The sequence below is a fragment of the Artemia sp. Qi Xiang Cuo genome, chromosome 9 (assembly GCF_049724085.1).
Source record: "Artemia sp. Qi Xiang Cuo chromosome 9, ASM4972408v1, whole genome shotgun sequence".
Classification (NCBI taxonomy): domain Eukaryota; kingdom Metazoa; phylum Arthropoda; class Branchiopoda; order Anostraca; family Artemiidae; genus Artemia; species Artemia sp. Qi Xiang Cuo.
In genome coordinates, this window is record NC_142802.1 from 43068982 (window position 1) to 43082825 (window position 13844).

Here is a 13844-nt window from a genome sequence, read left to right on the forward strand (position 1 = left end):
TGGTACTTGTCCACTTTCCAGGAATGAGAACCGATTAGTTCATTTTTTTCAGACGTCGCCACCTATTCTTTTATAGGAGCCATGTTACGAACTGGGAGAGGAGAATAGGCTACATGATTCTTAAAAAGATAATTAAAACTTTCATTAAACATGAAAATTAAAACATGGAAAACACTAAGCTTAAACGATCAGAAATTATTCCGTATATGAGGGGGGCTGCCCTCTCCTCAACACTTCACCCTTTACGCTAAAACTTGACTTTTTGCCCCGGTTCTTTAAGAACAGCTGCTGAAACACAAAAGCATTGAAAGATATTAATTGTTCTTAAAATTCCTTTTTTTTTAGTTTCGGTTACTATTGGGCCGAATCGCTCTTTGCTTACAGTTCATTACCACGAACTGTTTGACTCGTGCGTATAGTAGTGAGTATACTACAAACCAATAGAAATAAGATTAATAGATTAATTAATATATTTATTTGCAACCAAAATACTTCAGCATATGAATAATACCAGCAGCCACTCTAAAGAAGACACGACAAACGTACCGGAGTCGAGCAGCTGCTAAACAACTATTTAATTACGTAAACAAAATACACACTTTTATTTAAGGGAGCCGATAAATCCACAACTAAGTTTTTCTTTTAACAACATGGGTTAAAAGTACATATTACGAATTCATTATTTACAAGAAATAATGGGCGAAAACTGTATACAAGACAGTTCTTCTAGTTGGGCCACCTTATCAATTTCTGAGAGATTATTTTCTTGCCTTTGTTCTTCCCCTAATTGACATTTCGAAGGTAAGAATTTCGCTTGTAGACACGGGAAAGCAATTTTTAGTTTGAGGGGATCTCTGTTTCTAAGCTAATGGGCTTTTGCTGAAAGAAAAGCTACATAAGACTAATGAGAGAAAAAGAAAAGTTCTTCTTGGCAATTCTCCTCCAGTTATTATAATAAATTCGTGTTGCTGAATTCACAGGACCTTATTAAAGATATATTATAAAAAAAAAATCTCATAAGCATGGGACATAATGAAATTTGAAAAACCATTTGAAAAATCTGAGTCAATTTTAATGGTGGCTTAAACATTGACCTAACAGATATATCATCTATTTAATACGCCATCTATTTTTAAGCAATATCATTGTTCTGGCTAGGTGAATGGATAGATTTCAAACTTATGAATCCAATGACACAAGTATCTTGTTTTTTCGACGTAATTTACTGCAGCGTTGCAGCAAAATCGCTTTTTTCAAAGGGAACATAAGCCTTAAGCATTAAGGTTTAAACTAATTCCTTTTAGCATTGATTAAATCAAGTATTAAATAAAACTTAATTCCTGGCATTTCTCTATAACTTTTAGGATTAACAGTCAATTGTATAAAATTTACATTTGAGAATTTCGATGGCTCCCGGCATTTGCTGAGACCAATGAGGCAAACAATGGCGTCAATGCATGAAAATTTACGGGTTATGGGGGCAAAATGTAATTTTAAAAATATAGGGGGCAAGAGAATCTAGGGGGCAATTACCCTCCCTCCCCACCAACGCCACTGAAAATACAACAAAGCCACACGGATTTCGCTCAATAGTATCACAATAGGAAATCAGATAAACTTATCCTTAAGCCTCCAGCCTTTATCACTCGTAATTCCATATAGAGAAACTCCTTGCATTTTTATACCAACTGTACATCCAAACATTCTGCACCTTTATTCGACAGTGTTTTCTTATTAGTCCTTTCACTAAAAACTAAAGCACTGAGATCCGATATAATCAGGCCACTTTCTAGTTGGCGTGTTGATTTCACTTCCGAGGACAACTAAACGACGAATAAAACAGTTAGTGGTAATGATCTGTAAGTAAGGAACGATGCGGCTCAATAGTAACCGAAACTATATGAAACAGTCTTGATAATAATGGATAGACCAAAAGAATCAAATTGTGATGCTTATTCAAAATATATAGAATTCATCAAGTTTAATGCTGCCCATCAAAATTTAAGAGCCTGAGACAATTCACCCACTTTTGAAAAGGGGGAGAATCACCCTCAAAACATCAGGTAAACTTAATGAAAATCACACCATCCGATTCAGCATGTCAGAGAACCCTAATGTGGTGATTTCAAGCTCTTATATACAAAAATGTGGAATTTTGCTTCATTTTTTTTTTTGAAGAAGCAAGATCTAGGATGCGTGTTTATTCGTTTTTTTTGGGGGGGGGGGGTGATCAGATCAAACCAGTGATCCTAGAAGATCGGGAGAGGACTCATTTGATTGGAAATAAAAAGTTTTAGCGCTCTTTTTAAGTGACCAAAATATAGGAGGGCAGCTAGCTCTTCTTCCACTCCCTTATTCCCCAAACTCGCCCGATCGAAATTTTGAGATAGCCCTTTTGTTCAGCATAGTCGAAAGATCTAATAGCTATGTCTTTGAGGATAACTTGACCCTCACAGCCCCCGGGGAAGGGCTGCAAGCTATGAAATTTGTCCATTGTTTACATATAGTATTGGCTATTGGGAGTAAACAGATATTTTTCGAGAGGATTTTCTGGAGAGGGGTTTACGTGGGAGGATCTTTCCATGGAGGAATTTTTCGTGGGGAAGGGAACTGGATGTTTCGGTTTTATTTAAAAAACAATCAGAAAATAAATTAAAAAACAAGTTTTTTGAACTAAAAGTAAGGAACAAAATTAGAACTCAAAACGAACAGAATTTATTAAGTATATGAGCGGGATTGAACCCTCCTCAATACCTCACTCTTTACGCTATAGTTTATTTAGAAGTTTTGAAAAAAAATCAATTCCAATCAAACGGCCCTTGCGTTTCAGGAGTCATTCTTAAATAACTGGAGCAACAAGTTAGACTTTATCGTAAAGAACGAGGTATCGAGGATTTAAGTCTTAATGTTGCTCCTTACTTTCAGTTGAAAAAACTTGTTGTTTTTCTTATTTAGTAGCTCCCTGTAAACCGACATTTGCACACACACCTATCTTAAACGACTGAAAAAAAACTCGTCTTCATATCTCTCCGTCTATTTCTATTTAAGTAGTACTTTGTGGATTTTGCATTATTGGAGGAAACTGGAATAAAAAATATAATAGTGTTTGTCATATTTTATTATATTGCTAAAGGAAGTTTACGAAACATTTTACGATTTCTAGGAATAAAAATTTCACGAAAACTAAGACACATTTTTCTTTGTTTTCGTTCAATGTCTTTATACCTTTCTCATATTTATCCGTATCTTTTATAATGTTGGTCTGCATAGATTTCTACTTTTCCATCTATGCTCGCACCTTTATATAATCTCCTACAAAAAGAAGCCAAAGTCCTTCATTCCACCATACATACTTCTGTTCACCTCTTGAAGCTGAACGATTTGTATAAACCGTGGATGGGTTTATTCGGATTCAATCATTTAGACGGAGATATGCCCTAATGTTTCTTTGAGGTCCTCCAAGTGGTGAGCTGAATGATACAAAACCCATGTAGGGTTCGAAATCAGGATGCATGATGGTGTCTACTACCCCAACAGTGCGTTTAGAATTTTGTCTGACAGTTGCTCTAGGTCGTGCTGGGAACTCTATTCCTGTCGGGGTTCGGGAATCCTACACTCTTGGTTAATTTAAAAACAAATTTTGGTGGATCTAAATAATATTAATTTTAGGTAGATATATTTTATATTATTTTTTTATATTTTATATTTTTTTTTGTAGTCGAAGCTTGTTCTTATTGTTGATGAACACTTTTTATTTTCTTATGATGACTAAGTTTTTATATTTGTTAAGATTAGCTGTATTTGTGTGGAACTGATGGTTAGTGGATTTATTGTTTATTGCTAGGGGAATCTTTGAATTATGAGTCAAGGGATCGAGTTTACGTATATTTTTTCCTTCCCAGTTAACTGATCAACGTCTGGGACTGTCTGGGTATTTTTCTATTTTATTTATACATCTGCATTTGATTTGTATTAAAAAAAATCTAAATTCACGCCTGAACGGTTTATTTCCACTAGTTATTGTTCTACAGCGCTTAAAACGAGAACTTGGTGATTGAATAGAAAGGCAAGGAAACCATTCAGAATCAGAGGTCAATTTGAAAAACAAAATTTTTGATAATCAATATTTCAACGAAACCATAGACGTAATAATGGTAAACTGGCATTAAATGATAAGGTAAAAATTTACTAGACTTAGGCAATACAAATAATTTGAGTCGGGCACGTCCGGGGGTTTTTTTTTTTTTTTTCGGAGGGCCAAATAATTTTTTTTTTTCTCAGGGGGGGGGCGTACTCAATAACAATACAAAAAATTGATAGTTTGAATAAGAAGTAACCAGAAATTTAAGAAAATGTTGGATTTTGGGGAGGATCCTGAGTCCCCCCCCCTCTGCATACGTCCCTAATCATTGATAAATATGTTAGTGTCATTGATAAATATGCTAGCGAAATAAATAAAATTTTCGAGGGATTGAGAATTCAGGGTGTGAGAATAGGTTTGACAATTCCTGTTAAGATGATCAATTACATAAGACAGGAATAAATGAGGATGGAGACGTGACGTCACGTGGCGAGAAAATTGAAAGGGTGGATTAGGCAGCGTTGTTAACAAGGATGGTGGTTACAGCGAAGATGTAAAGAGTGGAATAGCCAAGCAACAGGGGGTGTTTTTTTTCAAAGTTGAAAGAAGTTTGAAACAACAGGAAGCAAGGTCTTAGGAGCAAGATTAGGATACTAGAAACCACAGTGATAAAAGTGATCAAGTACGGCTCAGAGATATGGGCAGTCGGAAAGGCTGAGGAGGGTATGGACGTGTGGTAGATGTTCTCCAGAAAGATTGTCTCAAAATAGTTTTAGGTACTTGTTCGAACAGCCGTATATTGGACAATAGGCTGCACCAAAATATGGTGCGATCCCGCCATCTACGCGGAGCTATAGCAAAATGAAGATTAGGATGGTATTCAAAATTGAAACCTCTCGACTACGTTCATAAACAGAAGCTTCCAGTTGTTAAGAGAAAAGTAAACGCTTATGCACGAGAAGCTTTTCATTTATTGATAAATAGATATATCGATCCATCTTTAGCGAATGTCCTATCCTTATATGGTATACCAGGTAAATGCATTAATTGATTAGTGCTATGTACGAGAATAATATTGCTGCAGTTAAGGTAGGAAATGAAGTTAGTAGCTGGTTTTGCATTAAATCAGAAGTTAAGCAGGATTCCATCCTATCCCCATTTATATGGAACATTTTGACGAACTTAATCCTAAGGATCACAGCAAAGGCAATGGGAGAACACGAAATAAATTGGAGTAAAACTTTCCTAGACTTAGACTGTGCTCATGATCTAAGCATTGAATGAATTTTTGAAAGGAAGAGAACGTTATCAAAATGAATGAATTTTTCGAAGTTCTGAGAGTTCAGGGTGCAATAATAAGTTTGAAAAATAATGTTAAGAAGAATAAATCGATAAGACTAGGAAGAAGTGAAGGTGAAGAGGTGATGTTGGAAGACGAGAAAATCTATCAAGAGGACAGCTTCACTACCTAGGTATTATTTTTAGTAAAGACGGTGGGTGCAGCAAAGATGTTAAAAGTGGAATAGCCAAGGCCCAGGGTGTTTCTTCACAGTTGAAAAAAGTATGGAAGAATAGGAAGATGAGTCTGCGAATCAAAATTAGAATATCGGAAGCTAAAATGATGACAGTGGCCAAGTATTCTTGTGAAGCGTGGGCACTCTGAAAGACGGAGGAGTATTTGCTAGATGTTTTTCAGAGAAATTGCCCACGGATTGTTTTGCGTACCCTAATGACTGACCGTATCTCAAACAGTAAGCTGTACGAAAAATATGGTTTAATCCTGCTTTTTAGGGCTATAATGTGAGAAAGGTTGAGATGACTAGGACACGTTCTGGGATGAGAGATGACAGATTGCTCAAGATAGTCCTTGTCGGCCAATAGAGTATAAAGAGGGAGGCTTTGAATTGATTGGGAAGGAAGAGGAGTGTGCGTAGCTGTGTTGGCCTCAAGCATCTTGGTGCTACAGTGAGTTATTACTAGTAGTAGTAGCAGCAGTATATTGACTATTTTTGCATGGGTAGAATTGTAGAGAGACTTAAAGGCCGAGGAACGAAATTTGACCCAACGTCCAACGTATACAAGACAAGTTTCATAAAAACTTTTCATACTTTCATTCATTTCAATTTGTTTGAAAAATTCTAAACATAATTAACTGAAACTATTTAGATAAGATCTGTGTATTTTTATGGCCTTTAACTAAATTTTCAACCAATTCTTGAATTGCAGATCTACACCATTTCCAGGAAAAATCAATTTGGGAAGAAAATGTGAGTTTTCCCTGTCTAAATTTCCGTCTAAGAACTTATGCAAATTCCCATTTTATCCAGAATATTTCGTTTCCGAGAGATGAGATGCAGAATGAATTACCCGTATCATTCTAGAATAGCTTTTGGTACTTACTCTCAAATAAAAGCCTCGTTTAAGAAATGAAGCTGATTTCACTTTTCTTTATGTTCTCTTTATGGATTTCCTAAGGCCTTGCGATACAATGTAGGTAAATATATTATCACGAAACTACTAACGTCATTATTTTTCGACAAATTACTTTTTTTCTTTCCCCTGCAGAATATCCAATAACTCTATAGCAGAGATGCTTTTATTTCAAGATTTTTCAAAAGAATAATGAGTGATTCGTATCCTTCACTTGCTCCAGGGTAAAGATACTAGAAGCAAATCACTTCCATCAACTTAGGCACGCACACACACACACACATTAATTACAAGATGAAAGGCAGTAAAGGGCTCTTTTTCTCATACATTTTGCGGAAAGAAATGGCCTTGCAATTTTTCCTCCTACAGCAGCATTTCTATTTGAAAAGACCTATTCAAAAAAAAAAGAAAAAAAAATTCAGCCCTAAGAAGAGGAAAACTGTATTAAGGATTTCTGTGCTCCGAGTATCAATTTCTACAATAAATTAAGCAATTTTGTAAGAAATTAGGTTTTTTTTTGAAAAAGGTAGAATAAAGGTATTACAGATGATGAAATTTAACAATAAATAAAGAAGATGGTCCGTAAGCTATTTTCTAGAATTGCTCCACCAAACAAAATTAATTGTTGCAATTGCGTTCTCTAATTGAAAAAAAAAAAAAAAAAAAAAAAAAAAAAAAAAACATATAGTATGAAGCTTTAGGAAAACGAAGATAGCTTTTTTCTTGACTCAAATGAGGATACGTTTCAGTGCGACAAAATTTAACCGTTACAAGACCTTAACCGTCACCTGGTGACTGTGTCAGATCTAGGGACGGGTTAATTTTGTGTTGCAAGTTATTATTTAAAAGTGCATAGAAGTTATGCCAGTTATGTTTGAAGCGCTCGAAAATGCCGTTTTTTATATCTTTTTCCGGAAATAAATAAAAAACTGGAAAGATGGTGTTTAATATCTTCGCGCGGAGCCATAGCTGAGGGAGGGGGAATTCACTATAGATACAGCCAATATAAGCGATGGAGAGTTTTACTAGAAAATCTTTGTCACATACAAGAGTGAATATTAATTTGTTTTATTAAGCAGTATTGATGCGCAGGCCTAGAAAGACTTTCGTGCCTACGCAGTACCTTTTCCTGTTCAACTAGTTCTGGATCCAGGAGCTCACTGTCTGGGATTGTAAATTTAGCCAATCCAGAAACTTTGGTTGCCACTTTCTTCATAAAATGCGTTTAAAATCTTCATTTATATGCATGTTTAGCTTGATGTGCATGTGAGCACCACTTTAAAAATTTACGCATTCATCTTATTTTAAGCCTAATCAGATCCTACTATGGCAACTCAAAGACTCCTGATCTGACACAATCTCTAATCCTGATCTGGCAACTCTAACTCAACTGTGTCCATCGGGCTTGTTTTTGCTTATAAAATATTCTAGGGATATTAAGATGTATAGCCAAATGTAAGCTGCTTACAAAAGGCTCTGAATTGAGATCCATTACCAAAAATAGAGGGCCTGAAACCGCGACTCCTTTTCTCAAATACAGGAAACAAAAAGAATTTATTAGAAACAAATGAGCTTCCCTGTCAAAAAGATTCGTTAAAAAATGTTAAATGTAGAATAACTTGGCCTTACTGAAGAGTTTAAAACTTAAGATCATTCATAACACTGCTTCAATAATCAAGCATAGGTTGAAGCATACAGATTTATGAAGATTCCACGTTAAAAAAAAGGAAAAAAAAGTATTAAACAGCAAAACGAGTTTGGGACTCTCCCCCCAAAAGTAGAAAATGCAACTCTGGCTATAATTCTTTACTTTAGAGCCGTTGTTCCCAATATATTTTTGGCCATGTCCCACCTAGACATTTCTAAAATCCTAACACCCCTTTCTTTAAAAGGCCATTAGCTGGTATCGTTTTTCTGGTCGTCCTCTAGGCATATTTCATACTAATGAAAAATATTATCTGAATACAAGACGTTTTATACAATGTACGACTTCATTGCAATACCACCAACATGTATCTTTTTTCCTCTTTAAATGCGTATGAACGTGACGTCACTCACATAATTTTTTTCCCTTTATCACATTTAAAGTTCTAAAGTAAAGTCAGCCAAAGTGAACACGTCCTGCCCATGACCCCTCATAATACTGCTATGCCCCACCGGTAGGGCCTTTACCTCACGTTGGGAATCACGACTTTAGAGTTATAAGGGATACGTAAATCGATGAAAACTCTGTTTCCCTAGGCAAGAAAAGTCCTGCTTAGGCAAGAAAAGTCCTGCTTTGATAGTCCTGCTATGGAACAGGAGATTTGCAAGGGGAAAAGGTAAACATCACTAAACTATAACTGCTTGCACCAAAGGAAAAAGAATGTGCCAAATGCTCAGGGGCGAATCTACAGTATTTTAATTGGGGGGGGGGGAGGGCAAGAGGGGTCCACGTCTGGATATTCAAGAAGCATGGGTTATATAATAATTTCTTCTTCCCATTATTGGAGGGACAACTGCCCCCCCCTTGCCCCTCCCAAAAGACGCCCCTGCAAATGCTGAAATTTTAATTTTATTACTAAGTAGCAAATTTTTGATCAAATATAAGACAATGAATAATAGATCCACTAGACAACACAAGTTCTTTTGTGCAAACATAACCAGAACATAGAGAGAGTTGAGAAACTACCCCAAATAACTTGTCAAGATGCGTTAGAACACACGAATATTAGGATGTTATTACCCGAAAGCTGAAACAAGGGCAACAAATAATATAAGATTAATGATGGATATAAAGAATAATTAGCCGTTAGCAATTATATATGTTCGACATGAAAAATCAAAAGTTCAGACCGCAACAATAAAACTAAAAAAAGCTGAAGTTAGTAACGAATATTTAACTTCTTTTTCGCGCGTTTAAAAGTTGTACTTAGTTCAGTCCCAGAGGAAACCGTTTCCTATCTTACACTTATGGATTTTCAAACGTCCAACAAAAGGTAGAAACTTCACCTCTCAGTGGAAATTGAGTTTTCTAGCTTTTCCTTTACAAGATATATCGATCTTCGAAGGTATAACATCGCTCACAAAAGCTATTCCAATCGAGAAAAGTGGATGAATGCAAAGAAACAAGAACAATACAGCTAGCCCTCCCTTCTTTTAAGACACAGAAAAGGAAAGAAAATTAAATGGAACATTTTTGAAACTCATGAATACAGTAAGTAATTACGTAATGGACAAAATGCAATTTCATTTACGATACACAATATCCGAGCAAAACGAATGTTTTGAATGAGCAATGTCCGAAATCTGCAGGAAATTACAGTATTTACTGGACATTATGAATGAAGTGGTGAATCTGTTGGGCTTTGATAATAACATCTATATACATTAAAACATAGATATTAAAATACAAAAAAATATCGAGCGTCGAGGCATGTTTTCCCTTTTTCTTTCTGAATAGCAGATTTCACTGATTTCACACATTCTTTTAGGAATTCCAACGCCCTGGCATGAATATATAACTAAAAGAGGAATAGGTTATAAAAAAGATTATCCTCATTCTGTAGATTCTTACTGCTGATTGGTCATTCAGAGATTGACTTGATTAAGTCAGGTTTGCTACAGAAACTGAAAAACCTAGTAACCAGGGCTATCAAGTTCAAAATTTTGAAAAATAGAAATGCTAGATCGTCCAAAATCAAAACAAATTAGGTGAAAAAAAGAATCTTAGAGCAATTATAGTTTTAAGTTACTAGTTTCGATGGAAAACTAATGATTTTGCAAGGGAATAGACAGAAAAGGATACATTAAACGGGCTCCGAAATCGAATACTAAATTCAATGACATAATCTAATATTTATGCTAATCGGTTATTCTTTTCTGTTTCATACATGATCTGCTACAATAAGTCTTAAAAGTTAATCTAAGGGCTGAAAATGTAAGTGTTGTTAAAATCTATCAATTGTTATGAACGAAGCTTGCCCTTGGAAGAGCAGAGAAAAGTCAAAATTGAATAATTACCAGCGGGATTGAGTCCCGTTGCTCCACCAATGCCACCAAGCCCCAATGCAGCTAAGCTGGCAAGAGGTGAACCAGTCAATTTTGTTAACTGAAAAAGAACAAACTAATTAAACAAATGTTGGGCGAAAACAATGGCAGCTCTGACCGTAAAAGGTCGTAAAACGCCAAATGAATTTAGTAAAAGCTTAAATGGAAGCAACATCATTCCTTTACTTCTCCTTAGAATTGGAGCTATTTCTTTTATTCAAAGTAGAGGTCCTTTTCGTATAACGACTTTTTATGCGTAAGGAGTTGTTTTGAAACTGGGAATTTTTTTGATCATTTAGATTCTATTTACTATAAATTTCATTAAACGCGTTTCACGCAATCAGTCTCGACGCGATCAATAGTGCAGACGTTTCTGACGGTTGCTGATCTCGTAGGTGAGGTTGTCATTTAAAAAAAAAAAAAAAAAAAAAAAATTATCCTAAACGGGTGCTTAGGCCTCCAAAAAATGTTCTTTTTTTCCGTTTTTCACACGAATTAAAAAAAAACTATTGATTCTTTAATATAGGGAGATTACACCAGAGCATTACGAGGTTCAAAATCCCGAGGGAGGAGAAATAGGTGATAAAAAGTCGGTGAACCCAGCTCTGTTGTCAGCAGGTAGATCAAACCAACTGTAACTGAAATCGAAACAGTTTTCTCTTTGCTCTTCTTTATTTGTCTGGAAGTAGGGTCGTCACGTATGGGAGAGGAGGTCAGATACCCACGCCCAACGTTTTTAGTCAGCCGGTAAAAAAATAAGTAGGTAAAATACTGGTGCGAACCGTTGCTATTTTACTAGCTCATTTATATATATATATATATATATATATATATATATATATATATATATATATATATATATATATATATATATATATATATATATTATATATATATATATATATATATATATATATATATATATATATATATACGTATATATATTTACTCTTAATTATAAGTAAATGGGCAGATGAAAATAAATGACGTAGAATCAATGGAAGGCGATCGGTCTCAGTCAGTAAAAACGACCAGCCGATCAGTAAAATCCATTGCCCCCTCTCCTCCCCCCCAAAAAAAACTTTCGGATAGTGATTCATTATGCAGACTCCAGAAATTACAATTATCATAAGATACAAACGAATAAATGAAATTTAGTTTAGTTCCTTGTCATTATTACCCCAGATCAATTCAAGTCTATTGTAGAACAAAAAATCAAATGGAGTTCTATCTGGCACTAGTTGAAGCTATTTGAATTTTTAATTGGCTGATATAAGTGACAGATGTACCGTCTTCGTAAATACATTTTTTTCCACCTTGTTTGCAGGGCGGAGAAAAAGGAAAAGTTTTGACAACCTGCTAGATGGGTTTATGATTGTCCTGAAGTATAAATAGCTTATAAATGGCTTACTTGAGTTTTTGCTCGTAAACCAGTCAAAATAATAGAGAAGCCAACATGTCTTATAAAGTTCTCCAGACGCTCTTAATTTTTTTTTTTTTTTCACATTTTTAATATTAAACACTACTGTTTGGTGCATACACATCTCGGCTGACTCTACGAGCTGCGAGACGCAATTTCGACAACTGTGAATGACCTCTAAAGTAGGACGCTAATAGGGCTGACAGTTCCCTCATTTCTAGCAAAAAATTTATTTGCGTAGAAGACTTAAAAAGGAACAAATTCAAAGAAAAGAAGCAAGAAGTTAATGTGTTTATCAAAGCTTCAAATATAAAAGAACTAATTCTGTCTAATCATACTCACTCTAGTTAAAAAAAATTCATGATTTCACTTTCGAGGCTCTAACTCCCAGAGACCACAACTAATCATAAAATGTATTTTAAACTGTACCTTTTTCGAGTAAAAGTAAAGAGCAAAGGTAAAACTTAAAATGAATAGAAACTACTCTATTTGTTCATGGTGATTTTTTAAACTTACACTTAAATGAAAACGATGTACATTTCCTTACATACATTCTATTTGTTTAGATAAAAAAAAATAACAATTAGAGAATGAGCGTGTGTTATTTACCTTTATTCGGAGCACAATGCCGGGTTTTAAGCTAATTATTCTTGAACTTTAATCTTAAAATATGTTCCAAGCGTTGAAAGACAGTAGACAAATAAACTTCTTGAAATTGACAGCTGACTATTTGTATTGCCTTCAGTACATTAAAGTGGTGTTATTTCATGAAAATTTAGAAGGGAGGAGGACAAAATGTTTTTTGCAAGATCAAAAGGGGGTGGGGGTAATTTTCTTTTTTAAAATAAAAATACTAAGAAAAGCATTTTCCAATCGAAACACAAAACCAATGAAAAATACTACCCCAAAGAGGTTTTCTTCAACATCTGAGTGAAGGGGCAAAAATGGGCGGGGACCGGGAACTAAGATTCTAGTTTTCAGAATTCTACAGATACTTGAAAGTATTCCGAGTCTGTTTCAGCTAGTGTTGTAGACTACATAGCTTGCGTAATCTCTTAAGCAACATTTTTGGCTCAAGTTTCAACTTCGCTCTTTACTTTCGTAAGGTAAACTTTTTTTTAAATTACCCAGTAAAGCCCTACTTTTCAGAATTTTGCAAATGCCGGGAAATATTACGAGTCAGTTTATTTGAGCTAATTTGTCAATATATTAGAGAGTCATTTCTCTTATACTACAGGCATACATGGCCTACATAAAACGAAACCTATTAAAAAGTAGATAAAAAACTGTTACATGATCCCAGAAACACAATATGCTTCTTTTTTTTTGGTGTTTTGTTTCTATGTGCTTTCTCTTTTCTGATTGTATCTGATTGTTTGCTGAAATTCCAACTTTTAATACTCATTTTGAAGTTAGGAGAAGAAAAGAGAATGAAGTGACGACAGTAATGAACTGAACGTGTATGCTGGATGCCAAACTTGATACTATTTTCTCTTCCATTCACGTCAATGTCTAACAAACCATGTAAAGTAACTGAGTTGAAAGTTTTTATTCTTTTAATACTAGAGCTGAAAAACAAACTGTAAACATTACATGGTTCAAATAGTCTTTAAGACTGCATTAGACGTTTATTATTGGTGCTTCAATAATGTCATCAAAGCAATAAAAATACAAGATTTGACATTGAAAATTCTGTTGAAGGTTTTCTACCACATCCAATTACCAATTACCACGTTCAATTAACCTTTTCATAAGCAGCCTAACCAGCCATGAATCTTAAAAATATCTTCCTGTCCGACATGAAAGATCCTATAATTGCTTCTGTTTTATCAAGAGGAATATAAAAGAGACAAAGATCTCTCCAACAGATCTATATCCAATAGC

At 34.8% G+C, this 13844-nt stretch overlaps 1 protein-coding gene across 4 annotated transcripts in view; it reads right to left on the minus strand.

Moving 5' to 3' along the window:
* Positions 1–13844, minus strand: part of mub (poly(rC)-binding protein mub) — a 212067-nt gene that overhangs the window by 42243 nt on the left and 155980 nt on the right. For all 4 annotated transcript variants that reach the window (XM_089094592.1, XM_089094590.1, XM_089094591.1 and 1 more), the window contains exon 7: positions 10514–10601. In XM_089094592.1, coding sequence (XP_088950718.1) covers positions 10514–10601 — 88 coding nt within the window. The remainder of the gene's footprint in view (positions 1–10513; positions 10602–13844) is intronic.